The following is an 18,824-nucleotide window of genomic DNA, read 5'->3' as shown; positions in this document are numbered from 1 at the left end:
TTTGCAGGAGGCGGTGAAGCGGCTGGGGTGCAGCATCGTGGAGCAGGGCACCCCTGTGGAGGGGGATGCTCCTGGCTGAGCGGGTGCTGTGCTGCTCTGGAGGCAGAGGGCTCGGCGCATCTCCCTGGAGCTGCAGCCTTGCCCCGGTGCTGCCTCAGCGCCCCGGGCTCAGCCAGGGGCTGGTGCTGCCTTGGGTGTGGGGTTGGGACTGGGGTGGGGGAACGGGGACAGACGCATGGGCGGTCAGAGCCAGGCTGCAGCACAGAGGTAGGTAAGGCTGCAGGAATGAGGGTGCTGGGGCAGCCCCCCGGCCACGGGTGCCCTCCCCATTGCTCTGACAAGTGCCATTTTGAGCCCCGAGCTCAAGGTCTCCCCCTTGCCCATGGCTGGTGGGGTGCAGTGTGGGGCAAAGAGAGGGTGGGTGTGGCTGCCTGGGGTGGAAGGGATGTGGCCCCCCCACTTTGCCCCCAGAGGCACCTGGCATGCAAAAACCCCTCAGCACAGGGGCTTTTCCAGGCTGCACTGAGCCCTTCCCAGCCAGGTTTTGGAGGCCATCCCTGTCCTCCCCCCAGGCAGAGAGCAGGAGCATCCCTGTCCTCCAGCCCAAGCCCACCAGGGCTGGAGCTGCTCTCTGACTCCAAAAGAGGCCAGGAAACAGCCACTAGAAAAAAAATGTTTATTATTCCTATGATGGGAATAACAACCACTCCGCAGCCAGAGGGGACCCACAGCCACCTGGAACCCATGCTGCTTCTCCTACTGCACACAGCCACCGCAGCCTGGGATGCCAGAGCGTTGCCACCGCAGCCTGGGATGCCAGAGCGTTGCCGCCAGCGGCCACGGCCCTGCCAGCGTGAAACCTGGCTGGCCGCGGCAGCAGCGCCCGTCGGGGAGCAATCCTGGTCCCGGTCCTGCCCCGGGCTGGTGTGGCTCAGCCCTGCGGCTGTAACCACGAGGGTCGAGCAGCACCATGCACAGCCGGCAGCTCCTGCCCGGGGTGGTACAGCACCGTGACCAAGAAACACGGCTTCCCTAAGATGTTCTCCATTTGGGTGACCCTGGCGGTGGTGGCTGGTGCCAGGAGATGCCGGCCTTGCCCTTGACTCCTCTACCACGGCTCTGCCGTGGCGTTCACGGGCACTGCAGGGGTTACGCTGCCTCCGTGCCACCGGCCCCAGGACTGAGCCTTGCAGGGTTGGGGGTTGTTGGGGTCCCTTGCACCGGTACCCCAACAGGGCATGTCCTGGGGGGGCCCAGCTGCCCTGCCTGCTGCCACCATCCTCGGGGTGCTGCAGACCGCGGTACCTGGCATAAGCCCAGGCTGCAGTGTGGCATCCAGCACTCCCACAGCCCCCCTTCCCACTGCTCCCCAGCCCAGGCAAAGCCCCGGGACCTCTACTGCATCCTGCCACATCTCCCCTTCCAAAAAAACCCAGTTACGGGGAGTCCCAGCCCTTCCCGGGGGCCTCCGGGTCCCCTCCCGCCAGAAAGCGTCCTGGTCGCTGGTGCTGGGGTCTCCCACCGCGGGGTGCCCCAGCAGCGGCCGGCTCTGCTGCCTGCAGGGATGCTCCCAGGGAGCAAACCCTCCGTGCCAGCAGCTCCGAGGGGTTCCAGGACTGCCGTTCACCTGCTGGCTGCTTACTAATCGAACCACACATCGTTAAGATCCAGGGAAATTCTTAGTAACATGATGCACCATCGTTTTGGAACAACAACATTAGGCAAAGGGGAAAAAAAAGGAACAGGAAAGAATGAGTCAGTCACAGGAACAAAACAAAAACCCAACCCAAAAATATAACCCAACCCCTGACAATGCAATCACTAGAAGGGAATCAGCACCCTCGCCATAAATATTAATTCATTTTATATGTGCAATTGTGTGTATTACTATAGTGCAAATAGCTCTGCATTGATCGCGGAGCAGCTGGCCCGAAGGGGGCTGCCCCAGGTGACACAGGGACTAGTTAAGGACAGACGAGAATCAACACGGACTTCAAACAAACAAACAAAAAAAGCAACCCAACCACTGGGAAATGCCAAAAAAGAAATCCCAGGCGCTGCCTCCGACTCGGCGCGGGCAGGGCTGGGCAGTGCTGGTGCCTCACGCACCGTGCCCGGCAGCAGCCCCCAGGGCCGGGCAAGGGCAGGACAGTGCCGTCGTGCCCTGCCTGCCGCCGGAGCGGCCTGGCGCGGTGCGGAGGGCGTGGGGACAAGGAGGGGGACGTGGGACGGGCGTGTGCTGGTCGGAGCTGTGCAGGGTGTCAGGGGAGAGCACAGCAGGACACGGACACAGTGAGAGCATCGCTGGCCTTCAAAACCGGTCCTGTGGCTGCACAGCACGCTGCAGGGCAATGCTGCTGGTTAAACCTTTCCGTGGAGGCAATAGCGAGCCCAGCAGCGTCCCCGGGCACCCTGCGACACCTCTCGCCATCCCACTGAGCACAGCAGCGTCCCCAGGGACCCTGCGACACCTCTCGCCATCCCACCGAGCCCAGCAGCGTCCCTGGGCACCCCGCGACACCTCTCACCCGGCGCTGCCTTCGGCCCGAGCTCTGGCTCTGCAGCCGTACCCGTCACGTGCTGTGCCAAGGGGCTGAGCTCTGGGCATTTCTCCATCACCACCTCCTCCCTCCGGCCCAGCGCCAGCACCCAGCGCCGCACAGCCAGCTCCCCGGCACAGCCCGGGCCGGCGCCAGCTCCTCGGGCCAGGCGGAGCCTCCTCCGCCAGGCAGGGGACAGACGGACAGCTTGCCTTGGCCCCTCCAGCTCCTCACAAAGTGCTTCTAAGGGGAACCACAGTGCGTCCTCATGAACCCAGCGAACAATTTGGATCTAAGCTATTTGACAGCCTCCTGTTGAATCACGAGCAAACCACCGAACGAGACACGTTGACATGCGGGCAAAGACCACGAAGCAGCGTCCTGATGGGCGCGGGGAGGGAAGAGGGGCGCGGGGGAAGCGCGGTGCCGTTTGGGGACAGCATCCCGCTCCTCCTCTGCCAGCCCAGTCCCCAACACCCATCTCCACCCACCCAGGCTCCCCCCTGCTTTTTGGGCTTTTTTTTTTTTGCTGTATAGATGGGAACGAAGGCTGGAGAGTGGAAGTGTCACATGCACGCACACACTCACACGCAGACCCGCGCCGGCGCTGCGGCGGCACGCGATGCACACGCACCCTTTGTGGTCCCGACGGCAGAAGGTACGACGCCATCCTCTCCCCCCCTCCCCGGTGAAAAGTTTCTTACATTTATACATTGTTTAAGACACGCCGATATATAAATTACTGTCTCTATATATACTATGTATAGGCAGCAGGGCCAGTCCATGAGGAAGGGCACCAGTGGGGGCTTCTGCTCATTTCCCTCGGTCCTCTGTGTAGTGCTGGAAGCGAGTGAAGCTCATGAAGACTTGCTCCAGGGATATCTGGCTCACCGAATAGTCTTCCAAGCGATACTTCTCTTTGGCTTTCTCCAAGGCCCCGAAGACCTGCAAGGGACAGCGCGGCGGTTACTGCAGGGCACCTCGGCCGCGGGAGAGCCCCGCGGGCCGCGACTGAGAAAGCAGAGGACGCCTCTTCCTCCTGGGAGACCCGGGGGAGTGAAACCTTCCCGAGCAGGAGGCGGCGGGCAGCCAGGGGGTGGATTACTTCGCAGTAATCCATCAGTAATCAGTAACTCGGTACCTGACCCCATTTAAAAATATCTATGATACATACACAGATCTCTACGTGTGGTCTCCTATATGTACCCCTGGGCTGGGATCCCAGCCCGAGGCTTCTGCTCAGTACAATATATATAGAAATATATTAGTATTTATACATTATACAATACATTATATATATAAAATATATATCTCATATACAAAAAACTATACAGTATACTATATACACTATACTTAACTATCTGTATATAGTATACAGATAGTTTCTATATATAGTTATATACTATAGTTTTTACGTAATCTGTACGCTATGTAGTCTATACATAGTATACTCCATACTATACACTATACTCTGCTATACACTCTATCGAGAGTATATAAGTATATATATAGGTTTTTATATGTATCTGTATACTATATACTCTGCATATAGTGTATATAGTTTTTTATATCTCTGTATACTATATGCTCTCTATACTCTCTATATATGCTCTATATGGAGTATATATATGGGAATGTGGATGGCACTGGTGGACACAGCGCTGACCTGCCAGAACCTCTCTGCTCCCTGCTGCTGTATATAGTATTTATAGTTTTCTATGTATCTGTATACTATATACTCCATATGCTCCCTATACTCTCTATATACTCCATATGGAGCATATATAGAGAGCAAACACACACTATATACGGCAGCAGGGAGCAGAGAGGTGCTGGCGGGTCGACGCCGAGTCCACCAGTGCCACGTTCGCAGCCGGGAGCTGCGGGGTGGGAAGGAGGCAGCTACCCCCCGCCCCTTCCCGCGCCCCCGAGCCTTCGTGGGACGCTGCGAGGCACCAACAAAGGCACAATCGGCTCTTGCTCCCCAGGGACCCCGCTTGCCCTCCGGAGGGCTGCGGGCAAGGGCAGCCAGGTCAGGGGGGGACGGAGCGGTCCCGGTGTGTCCCGGGTGCTCGCGCGCTGACCGTACATGCAGGCAACCTGTTTGGGCCAGGAGGTGGGAGAGGGTCAGGGAGAAAACCACTTTTTACTGAGGTTGTTTGTTATAAATCACCCGGCTTTTGGACAGAGCGTGGCTCTGGAAGGAAAGGAAGATGAGCTGAGCGTGAAAGCGAAGCATCGAGAGCACGCGAAGGGGCAGGAACAGGGCGGCCCCTCCAGCCTCCTCCCGCAGAGGGGTGGGACGTGCTCCAGCACCCCCTTACCTGCGCCCAGCTGAGGTTCTTGTTGGTCAAGTGATAATGTACCATGCCCTGGTGCTCGTGTTTCAGGACGCTGCCTGGGAGAGACGAGCAAGGAGAGGCTCCGAGTTAGGACGCTCGCTGAAGCGCACGAGCAGCATCCCCCCGTCCCCTGGAGGGCAACCGCCCCAGCAGCTCCCGGTACCTGGGAAAGTCTTCTCCACGAAGGCCTTGAAGGCCTGCAGCTCCCCCTCCTCCTCACTCCGCGTTTTGGCCAGCAAGGTGTAGCCGCTGCCGAACTTGCTTTTCAGGTGCTGGGGGCTGCCCAGGCACTTGAACTGCCCGTTCACCATGATGGCCAGCCGCGTGCACAGGGCCTCGCACTCCTCCATGCTGCAGGACAGAAGAGGACTTGTTCAGCAGGGCAGGAGCACCGAGACAGAACAGCAGAAGCTTCTGGGAAGGGGCTGGAGGTGGATTTTCTCCTCTCTGAGCTTTCAGAGGAGGGGGATTTGGGTAAAGCCAGCCGCTGCTGGCTGCGGGAGTGCCCACCCACCAGGCTCTGGAGGTGGGTCCCATCCCCTGGACCCCACCACCCTCCTGGCTGCTCCCTGATCTCTCAGGCCAAGCCCTGCCCGGACGAGTGTCACCTGTGGGAGGTGAAGATGATGGATTTGCCACACTCCCGCGTCCGCGTCACCGCGTCCCAGAGCAAACGTCGGGCCACAGGGTCCATGCCGGTGGAGGGTTCATCCAGGAAGATCACGGGGGGACCACCGATGAGGGCAATGCCAGCGCTCAGCTTCCGCTTGTTACCACCGCTGCAAGAGACGGGAATGGGGACAGAGACCCGGTGTGAGCACAGGGAGAGCCCCGCAGGACGAGGGGCGGAGGGCAGGGGGTGTCTCCACGTCTCCTCTCACCTGTAGGTCCTCACGAGCTTGTCGGCGTGGGGCTCCAGGAGCAGCCCTCTCAGCATGTTCTCCACGCAGCTGCCGATGTAGCGCTCGGGGATGCCCCGCAGCCGGGCGTACATGCTCAGGGTCTCGCGGCCCGTCATGTGGTCCAGGAGGGCATCAAACTGCGGGCAGTAGCCGATCCGCTGCTGGACCTTGGGGCAAGAGGAACCCAACGGGGATTAGCTCACAGGCAGGTCTCTGCAAGGAGGTGTCCAAGCCAGAAGGTGCCTTGGCACCCACGGGGCTTTGCTCTGCACTTTGCACCTCTGCAAGGTTTTTGCTCAAAGCGCTGGGGACTGAACTGCAGCTCCGCAACCGCAGGTGAAACGAGAGGGAAATTCTCCCGTCGCTGGAGCGGCCGGTCGGGCGGGATGGACACACGCAGCGCGCCTCGGGACGGCAACCGCGTGGTCCCAAGGAACCAGTTTCCCAAGCTGGTTCCTCATTGTGAGGGGCCGTTTCAGGTGGGCCCGGCTCTCAGGAGAAGGAAAGCACTGGAGGGTCTGTACCTTCCCCATATCCCGGTCTCCTCTGGGGCCAAGAGCCCGACAGAAGGCAGAGTCCCAGGGGAGGAAGCAAGCAGGGCCATGCTTTCAGGGCAGACCCTCCCCGTGTTCTCCTTGCCCGACGTTGTCTGGGGTTGACAGGGGTAGAGGTATCCAAGGATTGAACTGCAAGCCTGACCCCTGCTCATCTCTTGCTTTTCCAAAGGGAGTGGGCAATTCCCAGCAAAGAGACCTCTAGCCGGGGTCTGGAAAGGTTTGACCCGCTTGTTTCAGAGAGACCATCACCCGGCTGTGATCACTAACGCACGTTTTGCACATTTCCAACTACGGAGCTAAACCCTTTGATGAAGGGTTTGCCACCCTCGCAAGGTTTGGCTTCCATTTGTTTCACATCTGTCATCTCAGCAGAGAGGGGACCGCTTCCACGGGGCCAGATCTCGGAGAGCTGGGCCAGACAAGGATGCAGCCTCCCTGGGATATTACCTCCACCCCTGGGAACCGCAACCGTGTCCTCCTCAGAGGCACTTGCAAGGTGGCCCGGCGCGATGCAGGACTGTTTGTAACGCTGCCCTCCGCCCCTGCAGCCCTCGGTACCTTCTTGATGTTGGCCAGAATGCTGTGGCCATCCACAAAGGCGTCCCCCGATGTGATGCTCTCATCACCAGTCAGCATCTTGAAGGTGGTGGTTTTGCCTGCTCCGTTGAAGCCAAGAAGGCCAAAGCATTCCCCTTTGCTGACCGCTAAGGAGATCCTGTCCACCGCCAGCAGAGACTCCCGGCTGTCATAGACCTGGTGGAGACCAACACACAAGCCGTGCCCGTCACCGCCCGACGGCACAGCAAGGCACGTGGTGGCTTTACCAGCCCCGTGAGGACCATGGCTTAGCTGGCAGCAGGATGCTCAGGAAAGGCCACGCTCTCCTCACCTTGGTGAGCTCCTTGATGACCAGAGGGCTGCTGAGAGATGACAGCAGTTCTGGTGGCGACTCCAAAACCTTCTTCCTCTCATCTGCCACGTCCCGGTCCTCTGGCATCACAGACACCCTGTTCAGCAGTGCCACCTAAAAATGGGGGAGAAAAAAAACCCTCTTTGCCACCGGGCTGCTGTGGGACAAATGGGTTCCTCCAGTGCCCCCAACCCGGGCAGGATCCATCCCTTTCATCAGCCACGCCTGGTGATGCCTCACTCCCTTTGCCAACCCATACGCTCAACAGGATTGGTCCCTCCACGCAACCTGCTCCGGGGATGCTCCTTGGGAAGATGGCTTAGGTGAAGAGGGCCTGTCTGCAGCTCGTAGGGACTCCTGGGCTTGGTTTGGAGGGCACCTTACTTCTCCCTCCCACACGCTTCAGCTCACCCATTTCCGCCGCCTGCAGATGCCACAGACCAAAGTCCTCAGTCTCCAGAGAAGGTTTGTCTCAATGAGGAAAAGGAGGAAGAGGAAGGAGAAACCCTGGATGGTCAAGGAGGTCAGGTATCGTCCGATCCCAGGTGTCTCCCAGGAAAAGTAGTTCATCTGATAACTGATATCTGAGCAGGGATGGAACAAAATCAAGACTTGGATCAATCCAGACTCTGGGGAGGGGCAGGTAAGCCCCAGAGAAAGCTGTGAACCCAAAGCTTTGCCAAGCTCGTCTCCATCCCAGCCCACACTGGCTCCCTGCCCACAGCTCTTTCCAACACTCATCTCCATCCCAGCCCACACTGGGCTCCCTGCCCACAGCTCTTTCCAATGCTTCCCACAAGAGGATTCAGGTCTGGAGGGGATCTGGCAGAAGAAGCCCAGTGGAGGCACGCAGAAGAGATCAAGTCACTCTTGGGACTGGGATTTCTTTACTTGTCTATGAAATTTTCCCTGGCCCACGTTTTCCTCCAAATCATTAGTAAGAAAAAGATTTCTTAATTGGATCACCTATGAGTGTCAAACGCTGCCCAGTTTTTGCTTTATAATGGTACCTGGAGCTACTGCCCAGGTTGGGTTAGAGGCCCCATGGTACTGCCCAGCTCCAGCCCCCACCCCAGAGACCCCCCAGTGCGGCTCCGGTGGGATGGCCAGGATGGGCAGGTGAGGACCAACACAGAGACTCACTGAACGCCTTGCAGATGAAGATGGCTTCAACGGAGGAGGTACAAAACTGAATGAACTCATAGTTCTGGTAGAAGTCACTGATGCATTGGCCCAAGCAGTAATTGGGTAAGATGAGAAAGACTTTATCCAGGGTTTTGGAGAGGTCCACCAAGCCCAGCTCTGAAAGAGGAGCACAGGAGGATCAACAGATTGGAGTTAGCTGGTTTTAGAGAAAGACCCTGATACTTCCAAGTTCAGAAGGAAAACCAACAGATCTTGTCATGTTTAATGGGGAAGAATGGACTGTCATAGGGTTTTTTTGCTAGTGTGGGGACAGCCCTGGGGTGAAAGAGTCCCCTTGGGGGCTGGATATTCTTGGTGAGAGCAGAGTGCAGTGCTGGGCAGGCACGGAGGGCAGCGACCCACCTGGGATGCTCATGATGGTGACCGCGAGGAAGGTGGCCGTGCCTGAGAGGATGTTGAAGATGGTGAGGCGGGTGTAGGCCGTGGCTGCCACCGAGAAGAAGAAGCTGAGGAGGTACATGAGGGGGATGATGGCCCAGCCATAAAGGAGGAAGATCAGCATCACATCAACGAGGTGGCTGTCTTGGGTGAAGGCTTGCACGTCAAAGGCTTGGAATATCACCTGGGGCACAGCAAGGTGATGAGAATGCACGTTTGTCTTGACCCGGATAACCCCTCGCAGATGGTTCCTACCAGCAGCCCGTGCCTGTCCCCAGGGGAAGCCCTCTTTCTGCAGACTGGGATGCAGAAGGGCAGATCTGGGGAATTCCTCTCCATGCTCCCATGTGTCTGAGATTTTCTGGTGCCCACACCCAAGTGTTCAGGTGCCAGAGGCTGCAGTCAACTGACCCAGCTGGTTGGCCATGGCCCAGCTCCCAGCAGGACCGAGGGACAGCTTTCTCGCTGGTCCTTTCTATTAACTGAGGCAATGCCAGTGGCCTCATCCTTTCCCCTGCACCCACACAGAGCCCAGCTCTCCCAGAGGAGCAGCACCCAGAGCTCCCAGCCAAGGGGCGGACAGGAGGGTGTCAGGGGTGACTCACCAGCATCAGAGCACAAGGGATGAGGAAGTTGATGATGTCCCAGAGCAGGGCGGAAAGCCAGAAGTTGACCACGTAGACGCCGCTGACAAACTGGACGTGCTTGGCTTTGATGGCCCGCTCGCTGACCAGCAGCAGAGCGAAGGTGCTGGCGAGCGAGGCCATGCCGTACAGCAAGTTGATGGCAATGGCGAACCCGGTCTGGCCTCTGCGGAGAAAGCGGCGGGGCAGGTTAGGACAGGGACAGCTCGACAAACCAACGCTGAGGCTACGCGGGGACAGCACACCCACACCGTGCTTCTTGTGGAGGCTACACTCACCCAGCCAGCCAGCACGCAGAAGAAACACCCCACAATAAAAGCGCACCTCAGTAAGATGGCATCTCCCACACACAGCCCACCTAGCACACCACAAACCCCCACCCTGCCTTTGCGAGGTCCCACGCCTGTCCCCTCTGGTACAGGTGAGGTTCAGAGACCCTGGATGCAGGATTTAATGAAGCGTACAGCCATACACACCCCTCTGCTCTGAGCACCGGGGGGAAACCAACCCCAACCAGTATCTAGAGGGGAATACCCAGCCACTGAGACATGTGCACGGGGTGACTTGGCTGCCAGGCTCAGGCAGGTATGTCACCTACACAGCTTTGCTCTCCTGACCTCCTGAGTACAATCACAGCTACGTTTGGCTCTGAGAAGCTCCAACCTGGCTCCTCCACTGATGCCAGTACAACCAAGCCAATCTGCACCCATGGCAGTCACAAGCCCCATCAGGAAAGCAAGCGCCGTGCCACCAGACGTACTCCATGAGCTGGTCTTTGGCCTTCTCGGTGATGTTGCGGGGCTGAGGGTAGTTGGTGACTGTGATGGAGGCGTTGGGGCCTGCCAGTACCCTGAAGACAGCGTTGTCGGCCAGCATAAGGGCCGTGGCGGGGGAGTGATACGCCTGGTTGTTGAAGAGCGCGGTGACCACTGTGCGGTTCCCGGCTCCTTCGAAGGAGGCGGCTGCGATGTAGTGCTCGTTGAAGGCTCCCCCTTCCTCGGAGGCTCTTGAGATGAGGTACTCCTCCAGGCCACCTGCCGAACACCACGGCTGTTATGAGCAGGCTCCGTCACATGAGAGCTAACTGGGGCCAACTGGAAAAGACCCCAAGCAGCCCCAGCCCCGGTGGCCCACCCTAGCCCTGATGATGGCCACAAACGCAGGGTTATGGAGAACACAGCTCTGCTTGGGTGAGGAGGGGTCCTGCCAACTGTGGGACTCTCCCATGCAGGAGAGACGTCAGATATGCCGCAGCTGGGACCCGAGCCTCCCACACCAAGGGCCCTGGCGAGAGAAGCCCGTGGCTCCTGCACACCCCACCGGGCATCGCCTGCTCCACGCGTGCTCCGTGAACCCTCACCCAGCACCTCCAGCGGTGACTGACGCTGGGCGTCCAGCAGCTCCATGTACTGCTCCGCCAACCTCTGCGACAGACCCGAGGCGGACGAGATGCAGAAAGGCACGATGGTCTGGCCGTAGGGCTCCAGCGTCAGCCTCAGCAGGGAGGAGTCCCTGGGTCCCGGGAAGGTCTTGGCCACGATGAGGGCAAAGGCAGTGAAGATCAGAGGCACGAGGAACTGCGCTGCCACCATCTTCCAGTTGCGCCAGCTGTACATGGCTCGCTTCATGAACATGGCGTAGAACTGCTGGCAGCACAGGTAGAACTGGGAGGGGAGAAGTCAGGTCAACGCGAGCCCGACCAGCTGCGGACAGCCCCGCCGGCCACATCACCCCACGCAGCTGATGGGGGCAACGACCCCAAAACCACCTCCCCGTCCTGCGTGTAGCCCGTGAGCCCGCAGCAGAGCCCGCTCTCCAGCCAAGCCTGTACAGGGATTAGCAGGGCAGCTGCTTGACTCCAGCACGGCAGGTCAGCCATCGAACTCCATGGCTTCCCAACGGGATGCAGTCACTTTGGGATCTCAGGTGTTAAAAGCAGCTTCAGCCATGACCTTTACCTTCCTCCACCTCTCAGCATTTGAGGTTCACAAATAGGATTACTGCAACACGGCTGCCTGCCAAAGCGACTGGGCTGAGACGCCTGGGAGCTCCCAGCCCGGCCCCTGCAAGCACCTTCTCTGCTTTTTAAGCCCATAAACATCTTGCTCCCCTCCCGCCTTTGAGACGTGCCCTTGAGAAGCGTGGGGAAATTTATCACAGGTGCATAGGCAGCGGGCCGTGAAGGGCTGCCAGGGATCTGAAACACAAGCCTCGCCAGGGACCGAAGATGGTTTTTCTCATCTCCCTGCTGGAAATCCCAAGTGATGCAGCAACGGCAGATGAAAACCACTTTAGATCACCTGGGACACCTTCAAGAGCATCTCTGTGGACCTCAAAATTAACATGAAGAGGATGGCAGTGACCAACCCCAACAACCCTAAAAATAATTTGCCCTAAAGATTCCAATTCCAATTTGATCTTCCAAACCACGTGCAATGAGACCAGCCATGAGGGAGGCTCCACCTGGTCACCCCGCTCCAGAAACCCCCTTCACATGCCCTCTCCCCATTCCCGCTGCACCACCACCCCCAGCACTCACCCCAGTGTTGAGCTTGATGCTGGAGCAGTCCTCCGTAATGAGCGCCCCGCTGTCATCCGTCATATCTGTCATGCCGCTCAGGCTGCTGGAGTCGTCCATGGCCCAGTCGTTGGAGCGTCTCTCGTGCTGGTACTGGAGAGCAGGCAGCTGGATGGCCTGGATGTCCATGCTGGAGTCCACCAGCTTCCCAACCCTGTCCCAGGAGGGAAAGCAGGTGATGAAATACAGACGCAGACAGGATCAAGCTGTTCTGAGCTGGGGAAGCCAAAACCAAGGGACGAAACGCAACACGTGCCCCAGACAGCTGTGTAAGGACACGACCATCGCTGAAGCACAGGGACACCGGTCATCGCCAGATGCCACCCCACCGGGGCCAGCCTCCCTCCTGCCTACCTCAGGAAGACTTCCTCCATGGTGGTGACCGAGGCGCCGTAGCTGGCGATGCCCAGCTCCTCCCGCTTCTGCTCCAGCTCCGTGAACAGGGCCTCAAACCTGAACGGAGGAGCGAGGCATTAGATGCTGATGCTCGTGAGAGGGGGCACTCAGAGGTCAAGCCCCTCTGGGCATCGGCCCTGCAGCCGGTTTGAGTCCTGCCGCCAGCTCCGGGGCTGCTGGCAGCACTAAGCACCCCTCTCTCCCCAAGGGCAGCTTTTAGGCTCCATCTTCTGCCTTCTTGCCACAGGCAGCCTCAGCTATCCATGCATTTGATTTCGGAGCCAAGCCAGCCTGCCTCGTGCGTGCCACCCTCCACACCGCAGCCGTCACCAGCTATCAGCAACCAGCGCTGTCCCATGCAGTTGCTGCACGGGCAGTGAAGCAGCGGGCACGGGGGCACGAGAGCGATGTGCCAGCAGACGCAGGGGAGGACAGCGGTGAAAGGAGGAACTGAATCCGATTTTCCAAGACCAGCACTGACGCAGAGAGTAGCTCCCCTTTCCAGCAAGCCCGTGATGACAGCATGTGTCCCAGTGTGTGCAGACAGGGGACCCACCTGGGGAGGGAAGCAGGGGACGATGCCGTTACCTGTGCGTGCTCTCCTTGGGCAGGATGAAGGACAGCTCTGCCCCGGCGTTGCTCTCCATGGTGGCGTTGGGCACGTACTGACAGATGAGGCGGGAGATCTCCCCCAGGTTACAGTAGGGCTCCTTCACCATCACCATGTGATATCCTGCCCCTGGGCAGAGCCACAAGAAGGGAGAGGAGGGTAAATCGCAGCCCGGCCTGGCCCCGGGGTGCTGGAGCAGAGAGGGATGCCAGGGCACCGCAGAGCATTGACGGCTTTGCCTGGCTATGGACACGACGCAGAAGCAAGCGTAGGGATGGGCCTCGGAAGAGGCAAAACTGCACAACAGGGAGCAAGCGGCCATCAGCCCAGGAGCAATGGGTCCCCTTCCCTGCCCTATATCCCCCTCCTGCTCCTCCCTGGCAAGGAGAAGACATCGAGCATGGCCTGCCTGCTCCTCCCTTACCATATTTACGCTTGAGGAAGAGTGAGGAGCCGCAGCACTGCAGCTCGCCCTTGGCCATGATGGCTATGCGGTCCCCCAGGAGGTCAGCCTCATCCATGAAGTGGGTGGTCAGCAGGATGGTGCGGTTGCTCCTCTGCTGCTGCAGCAGGTCCCACGTGGCCCTGCGAGAGGCTGGGTCCATCCCTGACGTCGGCTCGTCCAGCATCACCACCTGCACACAGGAGATGGGTGCTGGTCAGAAAGGGCTGGGAGAGGCGCAGCAGTGCAGGAGGGGGCAACCCCAGGGCCCAGAAGGAGCCTTGACCTCGCAACGTGCATGCGACGGTCTTGCTTGGGGGAGCAGCTACCAGGCAGCAGAGCTGCACTGCAGCCTCAGGGCCTGGTCCTCAGAGTTGTCCCCCTTTGTGGGGGTGTCCTACCCCCTCCTCGCAGTCCCTGCATCTCCCACTGGCTCACCACGGGTGAGGGACAACCTCAGAGCCACCAGAAAGACCTATGCTGGCCCCAGAAAGGTTCGAGGTGAGCCTCGCTGAAGATGCTTGCCTTGGAGTCCCCAATGAGGGCGATGCCAATGGAGAGCTTGCGCTTCATGCCGCCGGAGAGCGCCTTGGTCAGAGAGCGGCGCTTGTCCTCCAGGTTGAGGATCCTCAGGATGTGGTTGATCTCCTCGGGGCACTTGGAGGGTGGGTACCCCTTCAGCTGCCAGACAGGGGGAAGGGAGGGTTAAGCCTGCCTGCAGGGGTAAGTGAATCTGGCAAAGACCCTTCTCAGCCACCAGCTGCTAAATCCCACCACAATCCCTCCTCTACACCCGGGCAGGAAAGCGGGGAAGCACAGTGATGGACTCCTGCCCAACCCTGATGGCACAGCTGGTGTGGGGGTTTCCACGGAGCCACGCTGCTCATGACCCTCCGCTCCTCCATCAGCCAAGCAGGGAGCTCCTGCCTGCAGATAAGGTGGAAAGCGGAGGCAAGGGCTGTTCTGCTTATCACAGAACCACAGAGCGCTTTGGGCTGGCAGGGCCCTTCCCAGCCCATCCCGTCCATCCCCCTGCCAGGGGCAGGGACAGCTTCACCCAGATCAGGGTGCTCAGAGCCCCGGCCAGCCTGGCCTTGAAGGTTGCCAGGGATGGGGCATCTCCCACCGCTCTGGGCAACCCCTGCCAGTGCCTCACCACCCTCAGCGTAAACAATTTCTTCCTTCTATCCAGTCTGCATCTCCCCTCCTTCACTTTCAAACCCTCCCCCCTTGTCCTGTCGCTACAGGCCCTGCTAAAAAGCCTGTCCCCCCCTTTCTTGTTGGCCCCCTTTAAGCACGGCAAGGCCGCAGTGAGGTCTCCCCGCAGCCCCCTCCTCCCCAGGCTGAACCCCCCCAGCTCTCAGCCTGCCCTCACAGCAGAGCTGGGCCACCCTTGGATCATTCTTGTGGCCTCCTCTGGACCCACTTGAGGGATCTCACCACACTTTCCCAGCCTCAGGAAGCCGCAGGGTGCTGCAGGGTGCCTCCCCCGGGGCTGGCTCCCAGGGGCCCAGCAGCACTCCCCCCAGGCGCCATCCTCACCCCTGCGTAGAAGTGGAGGTGCTCTTCCACTGTCATGTTGTCGAAGAGGACGTCGTGCTGGGGACACAGGCCCAGGCTGCGGCGGATCAGGACCATGTCCTGGGAGATCTCGTAGCCGTTGATGTACGCCTGCCCGCTCGTCGGAGAGTGCAGACCTGGGAGGAGAGAGACACAGCGGACTCGGCTCAGGGCTGAGGATAACCCCAGGCGGCAAAGAGCCGGCGGAAAGGCAGGGTCCTGCCGAGCATCCCCCCCCGCAGCTTTCTGCCAGAAGTCGGAGCAAGCCAGTCTCTCGCTGGAGCCAGGGCAGGCCAGCCTGGCAGAGGTTCAGGCAAGGCCAGGGCAGACCTCCAGGGAAGGTTCCGTGAGCGCCCTGGGGTGGCAGGAGCAGCTCGGAGTGACAGGGAACAGGGAAGGACGGACCATCGAAGGTCACCATGTCCCACTGTGCCAAAATAGGCTGCCTGGAGCTCAGCAGCTCAGGAATGAAGACAACCAGTTCTTGGCCTGTGCCCTCCTGCCTTATCACAACAAAGCCTGCAAAGACCCCTCTTACAGCAGGTCCTTTCTCTTCTCAGGGCTCTCCAACACAAAGACTGGCTGTCATTTCCCCCACCGGCTGATCCCACCCTCGTGGAAGGCTGAGCAGGGACCCCCAAGCTCCCTCCATCTCCCCAGGCAGCGACGTGCCTCTCAGTACCCCAGCATCCCTGGCCAACAGCTCAATGAACCGCAGGTGGTCCAGGGAAGAGCAAAAACCCCTCCCCAACCGCAGAGATGGGGTCCAGCCCCCCTTTGCAAGTCGAAGCGTCAGCCCTTCCCCGCCCCGTGCCAGCCCCACAGCAGGATGCGGCTCCTACCCGTGAGCATGGACAGAGTGGTGGTCTTCCCAGCACCGTTGTGTCCCAACAGGACGGTGATCTGCCCTTCATACATGTTCACCGTTAAGTCCTTGACTGCCTCTTTCATCTTGTTTCCCACTTTGAAGACCTGCGGAGATCACGTTAACGAGTTGATGCTGCGCTCCAGGCAAGTGCTGTCAGATCTGCCCGCTCCGTTCCACCCGGCAGTCAAAGCCCGTGGTGCTCACGTGGTGCTGGCATTAGACAACAGGCCTCACTCAGGTTAAAGAAAGATGTTACTGCACCTGCAAGTACCTCACACTTCAGCCCGCAACAAAATGCAGCCAGCTCTGGGGAAGGGCCTTACCTGCCAAGCAATGCAGCCCTGGGCAATGGAAAATGATAAGGAAGCTGCCTGCAGGCAGCAGTTTTCACAAAAACAACATTATGATGTGTTTGTGCTGTGCCGAGCAGTCGGTACCTTGCAAAGGTGCTTTATTTTGATTCCCGACACGAGGTCAGCAGGTTCCTCCTCAATATACTGGCTCTTCAGGGCTTTCTCGGGGTCCTCCTCCTCCTCCTTCTCTTTTCCCACGACAGTCCTGGGGCGCCCGCACCAGTACGACGGCTGATGGAAGAAGGCAAAGAGAGAAAAACTCAGGCACAGGCAGAGACCATCTCTTCTCCCCAGCCTCGTCCACCCTCCTCCTCCCACGCGGATGCCTCCCACGGATCTGCAAGACCACTGGGAATTGCCAACCAGCACATCTCCAGCAGGCAGGGCAGCCAGCGGACGAAACTGCTCCTCCTGCCCTGCCGCCTTCCCCTGGTTCCCCCTTACAGCAGGGTTGCCCGTGATTACACAGGCAGCTTTTTCCCATCTTCATTCCCGTGGAAAAGGTCAGCACTTCGACGAGAAGCAAAATTGCTCAGGCAGAAGCACCCTGCCCAGAAGAGCCCACGCAACGGAGGATCGCCCCCTCCAAAATCCTTGACACGCACTAAATACAAAAAGCCTGGGGTCCGGCTGCTGCAATTACAGCCTGGTTTTTGACCAGGCTCTCCAGGAATGAAAATAAGTGTTTTGGACCTTAAATCCTTGTGGAAATAGCAATTCAATAACTCCTGGACCCAAAATCAGCACCCTGCTGTGGCCTGCGGCAGACAGCTGCGTCTCTGCTACCCTGGTCTAGCTGCGAGAGGGAGCGGGATGGAGGGAAACTGTGCTGGGATACGGAATTTAGAGGGGAGGAGGAAAAACCTCCCGATCAAATAAGAAGGGATATGGCCCCAGGATCAAAACCGATTGTGTCGCTGTGGCTTAACGAACCCTCAGCAGCCAGCTGAGCCGCAGTAACCACCGCAGCTACAGCCGCTGAGGACGATGCCAAGCATTTGACTTGGCAGCGCGAGGGCGGCGCAGCTGGCGGGGTGACGGGCGTCACCCATCCCCTGGCAGCAGCACGCCGAGGCTGGCAGCGGGACGCAGAGCGCCCAGGTCCGCCCGGACGGCAGCGCTCGGGGAGTTTCAAATGACTGGATCTGGTTGCTCGCACCTGGGGCTTCTCTCCAGCGCCTTCCCTTGGGGCACGGCGACACTTACCAACACCCCGCACGCCAACAAGTGTCAGGACAAAGATTTAAAGCCAGGAAGACCTTCATATTCAGTAAAAAAATACAGCTGCATCGGCCTTTACTGAGGACACGCTGCAGTCCCTTTGATTTTGGAGGCCAGATGGTGCCACCCTTGTACGTTAGCCTAGCCCGCTGCATAGCACGGGAGCGGGAACCATCCCCGAGACGCCCGCCAAGCCCGCTGGAAGGGGTGCGTAAGCAGTGCTCACCGTCAAGAAGAAGTACCATGGCTGAGGCACGCCGTACTCCCCTGGGAAGACAGCCTCCACATACCAGGCCACCACGCCGTAGAGCACCGAGTCCAGGAGCAGCATCCCCAGCACTTGGGCTAAGGTAAAGTTGTCGTCCACGCTGATGGGCTTCATGAGGTCCCTCCACTGAATGCCAGTCCCTGCAACGCACACGGGGCACTGCCTACCTCTGCGTCCCCAGAAGGACAAAGTGCTCCCAGGCTGCCAGCATCCCTCTCCTAATTCACTGCTTGGTAACGGGGAGCACATGCATGGCTCTACAATCCCTTCTATAGACGGAGGGAAAAGAGACGGCAGAAGGTGCACTGACATCTCCAGGCTCCCCACCCCATCACGCTTCTTCCATCGCGTCCTCTGCAACTGCCCCGGGAAGAAGCAGGCTCTTCTCCAGCCACTGCCCCTCCGTCACCGCAGCCGCCTTTTTAGTGCCACCACTTCATAATAGCGTGGCTGCTGCTGGAACCGACAGCAAATTCTTATTAACATAGAAATTAAAGATATACATTGGGAAGGAGGAAATGCAATGGATTCCGTCCCTTAGAGCAGAATTCGCTTGGTAATTAAAGCGATGATGGCATTTTGCACAACCCAGGCTGCCAGGGGCATGGGTTTGGAGGGGCAGAGCCCTGGTGTTGATAAGACCTGCGGGAGCACTCAGCAATTAGCCCTCCTGCTCTCGTTAGAGCAGGCAAGTGCTTCTCCCCGGCTTCTTTCCACCCTTCACACCACACGCAAGCCAGTCCCGACCCAGCACAAAACAAGGCTGCTCCTCTCCCGAGGGAGGGGAGGCACTTGCTCACCTTTTCCTTCGAACATGCCTATAAGCTGTGCCCCCATGGCCATGGCCACGTTGGAGATGAGGCAGGACGCCAGCTTCTGGCTGTGGGACATCAGGTCGTAGCGGGGCGAGATGAAGAAGTAAGGGATGTAGGAGAAAAAGTAGAGGAAGCCGCCAGCGGCAGCTGCAACGTTTGCTGCCAGCACAAAGAAAAGCAGGAGGGAAAACGTCACTAATACGGCGATGCCACCATGTATTTCTCACCAGCTTT

The 18,824-nt window shown here is 59.0% G+C and overlaps 1 protein-coding gene across 3 annotated transcripts in view; it reads right to left on the bottom strand.

The window, feature by feature from the left end:
• Nucleotides 1-662: 662 nt before the first annotated feature.
• Nucleotides 663-18,824, bottom strand: part of ABCA3 (ATP binding cassette subfamily A member 3) — a 32,024-nt gene continuing 13,862 nt past the window's right edge. For all 3 annotated transcript variants that reach the window (XM_082313472.1, XM_082313473.1, XM_082313471.1), the window contains 23 exons: nucleotides 18,576-18,749; nucleotides 17,734-17,915; nucleotides 16,371-16,517; nucleotides 15,908-16,037; nucleotides 15,048-15,202; nucleotides 14,031-14,186; nucleotides 13,488-13,698; nucleotides 13,042-13,192; nucleotides 12,412-12,510; nucleotides 12,019-12,211; nucleotides 10,840-11,143; nucleotides 10,240-10,513; nucleotides 9,441-9,645; nucleotides 8,800-9,019; nucleotides 8,395-8,553; nucleotides 7,663-7,835; nucleotides 7,231-7,365; nucleotides 6,900-7,094; nucleotides 5,764-5,951; nucleotides 5,491-5,661; nucleotides 5,046-5,233; nucleotides 4,865-4,938; nucleotides 663-3,485 (listed from right to left, as the gene is read on the bottom strand). In XM_082313472.1, the coding sequence (XP_082169598.1) occupies nucleotides 3,354-3,485; nucleotides 4,865-4,938; nucleotides 5,046-5,233; nucleotides 5,491-5,661; nucleotides 5,764-5,951; nucleotides 6,900-7,094; nucleotides 7,231-7,365; nucleotides 7,663-7,835; nucleotides 8,395-8,553; nucleotides 8,800-9,019; nucleotides 9,441-9,645; nucleotides 10,240-10,513; nucleotides 10,840-11,143; nucleotides 12,019-12,211; nucleotides 12,412-12,510; nucleotides 13,042-13,192; nucleotides 13,488-13,698; nucleotides 14,031-14,186; nucleotides 15,048-15,202; nucleotides 15,908-16,037; nucleotides 16,371-16,517; nucleotides 17,734-17,915; nucleotides 18,576-18,749 (4,016 nt within the window). In that variant the 3' untranslated portion in view covers nucleotides 663-3,353. The remainder of the gene's footprint in view (nucleotides 3,486-4,864; nucleotides 4,939-5,045; nucleotides 5,234-5,490; nucleotides 5,662-5,763; nucleotides 5,952-6,899; nucleotides 7,095-7,230; nucleotides 7,366-7,662; nucleotides 7,836-8,394; nucleotides 8,554-8,799; nucleotides 9,020-9,440; nucleotides 9,646-10,239; nucleotides 10,514-10,839; nucleotides 11,144-12,018; nucleotides 12,212-12,411; nucleotides 12,511-13,041; nucleotides 13,193-13,487; nucleotides 13,699-14,030; nucleotides 14,187-15,047; nucleotides 15,203-15,907; nucleotides 16,038-16,370; nucleotides 16,518-17,733; nucleotides 17,916-18,575; nucleotides 18,750-18,824) is intronic.

Source organism: Platalea leucorodia (assembly GCF_965183815.1).
Source record: "Platalea leucorodia genome assembly, chromosome: 5".
Lineage (NCBI taxonomy): Eukaryota > Metazoa > Chordata > Aves > Pelecaniformes > Threskiornithidae > Platalea > Platalea leucorodia.
The sequence above is the reverse complement of the archived record's forward strand: the minus strand, read 5'-3'. Positions and strand labels throughout refer to the sequence as shown.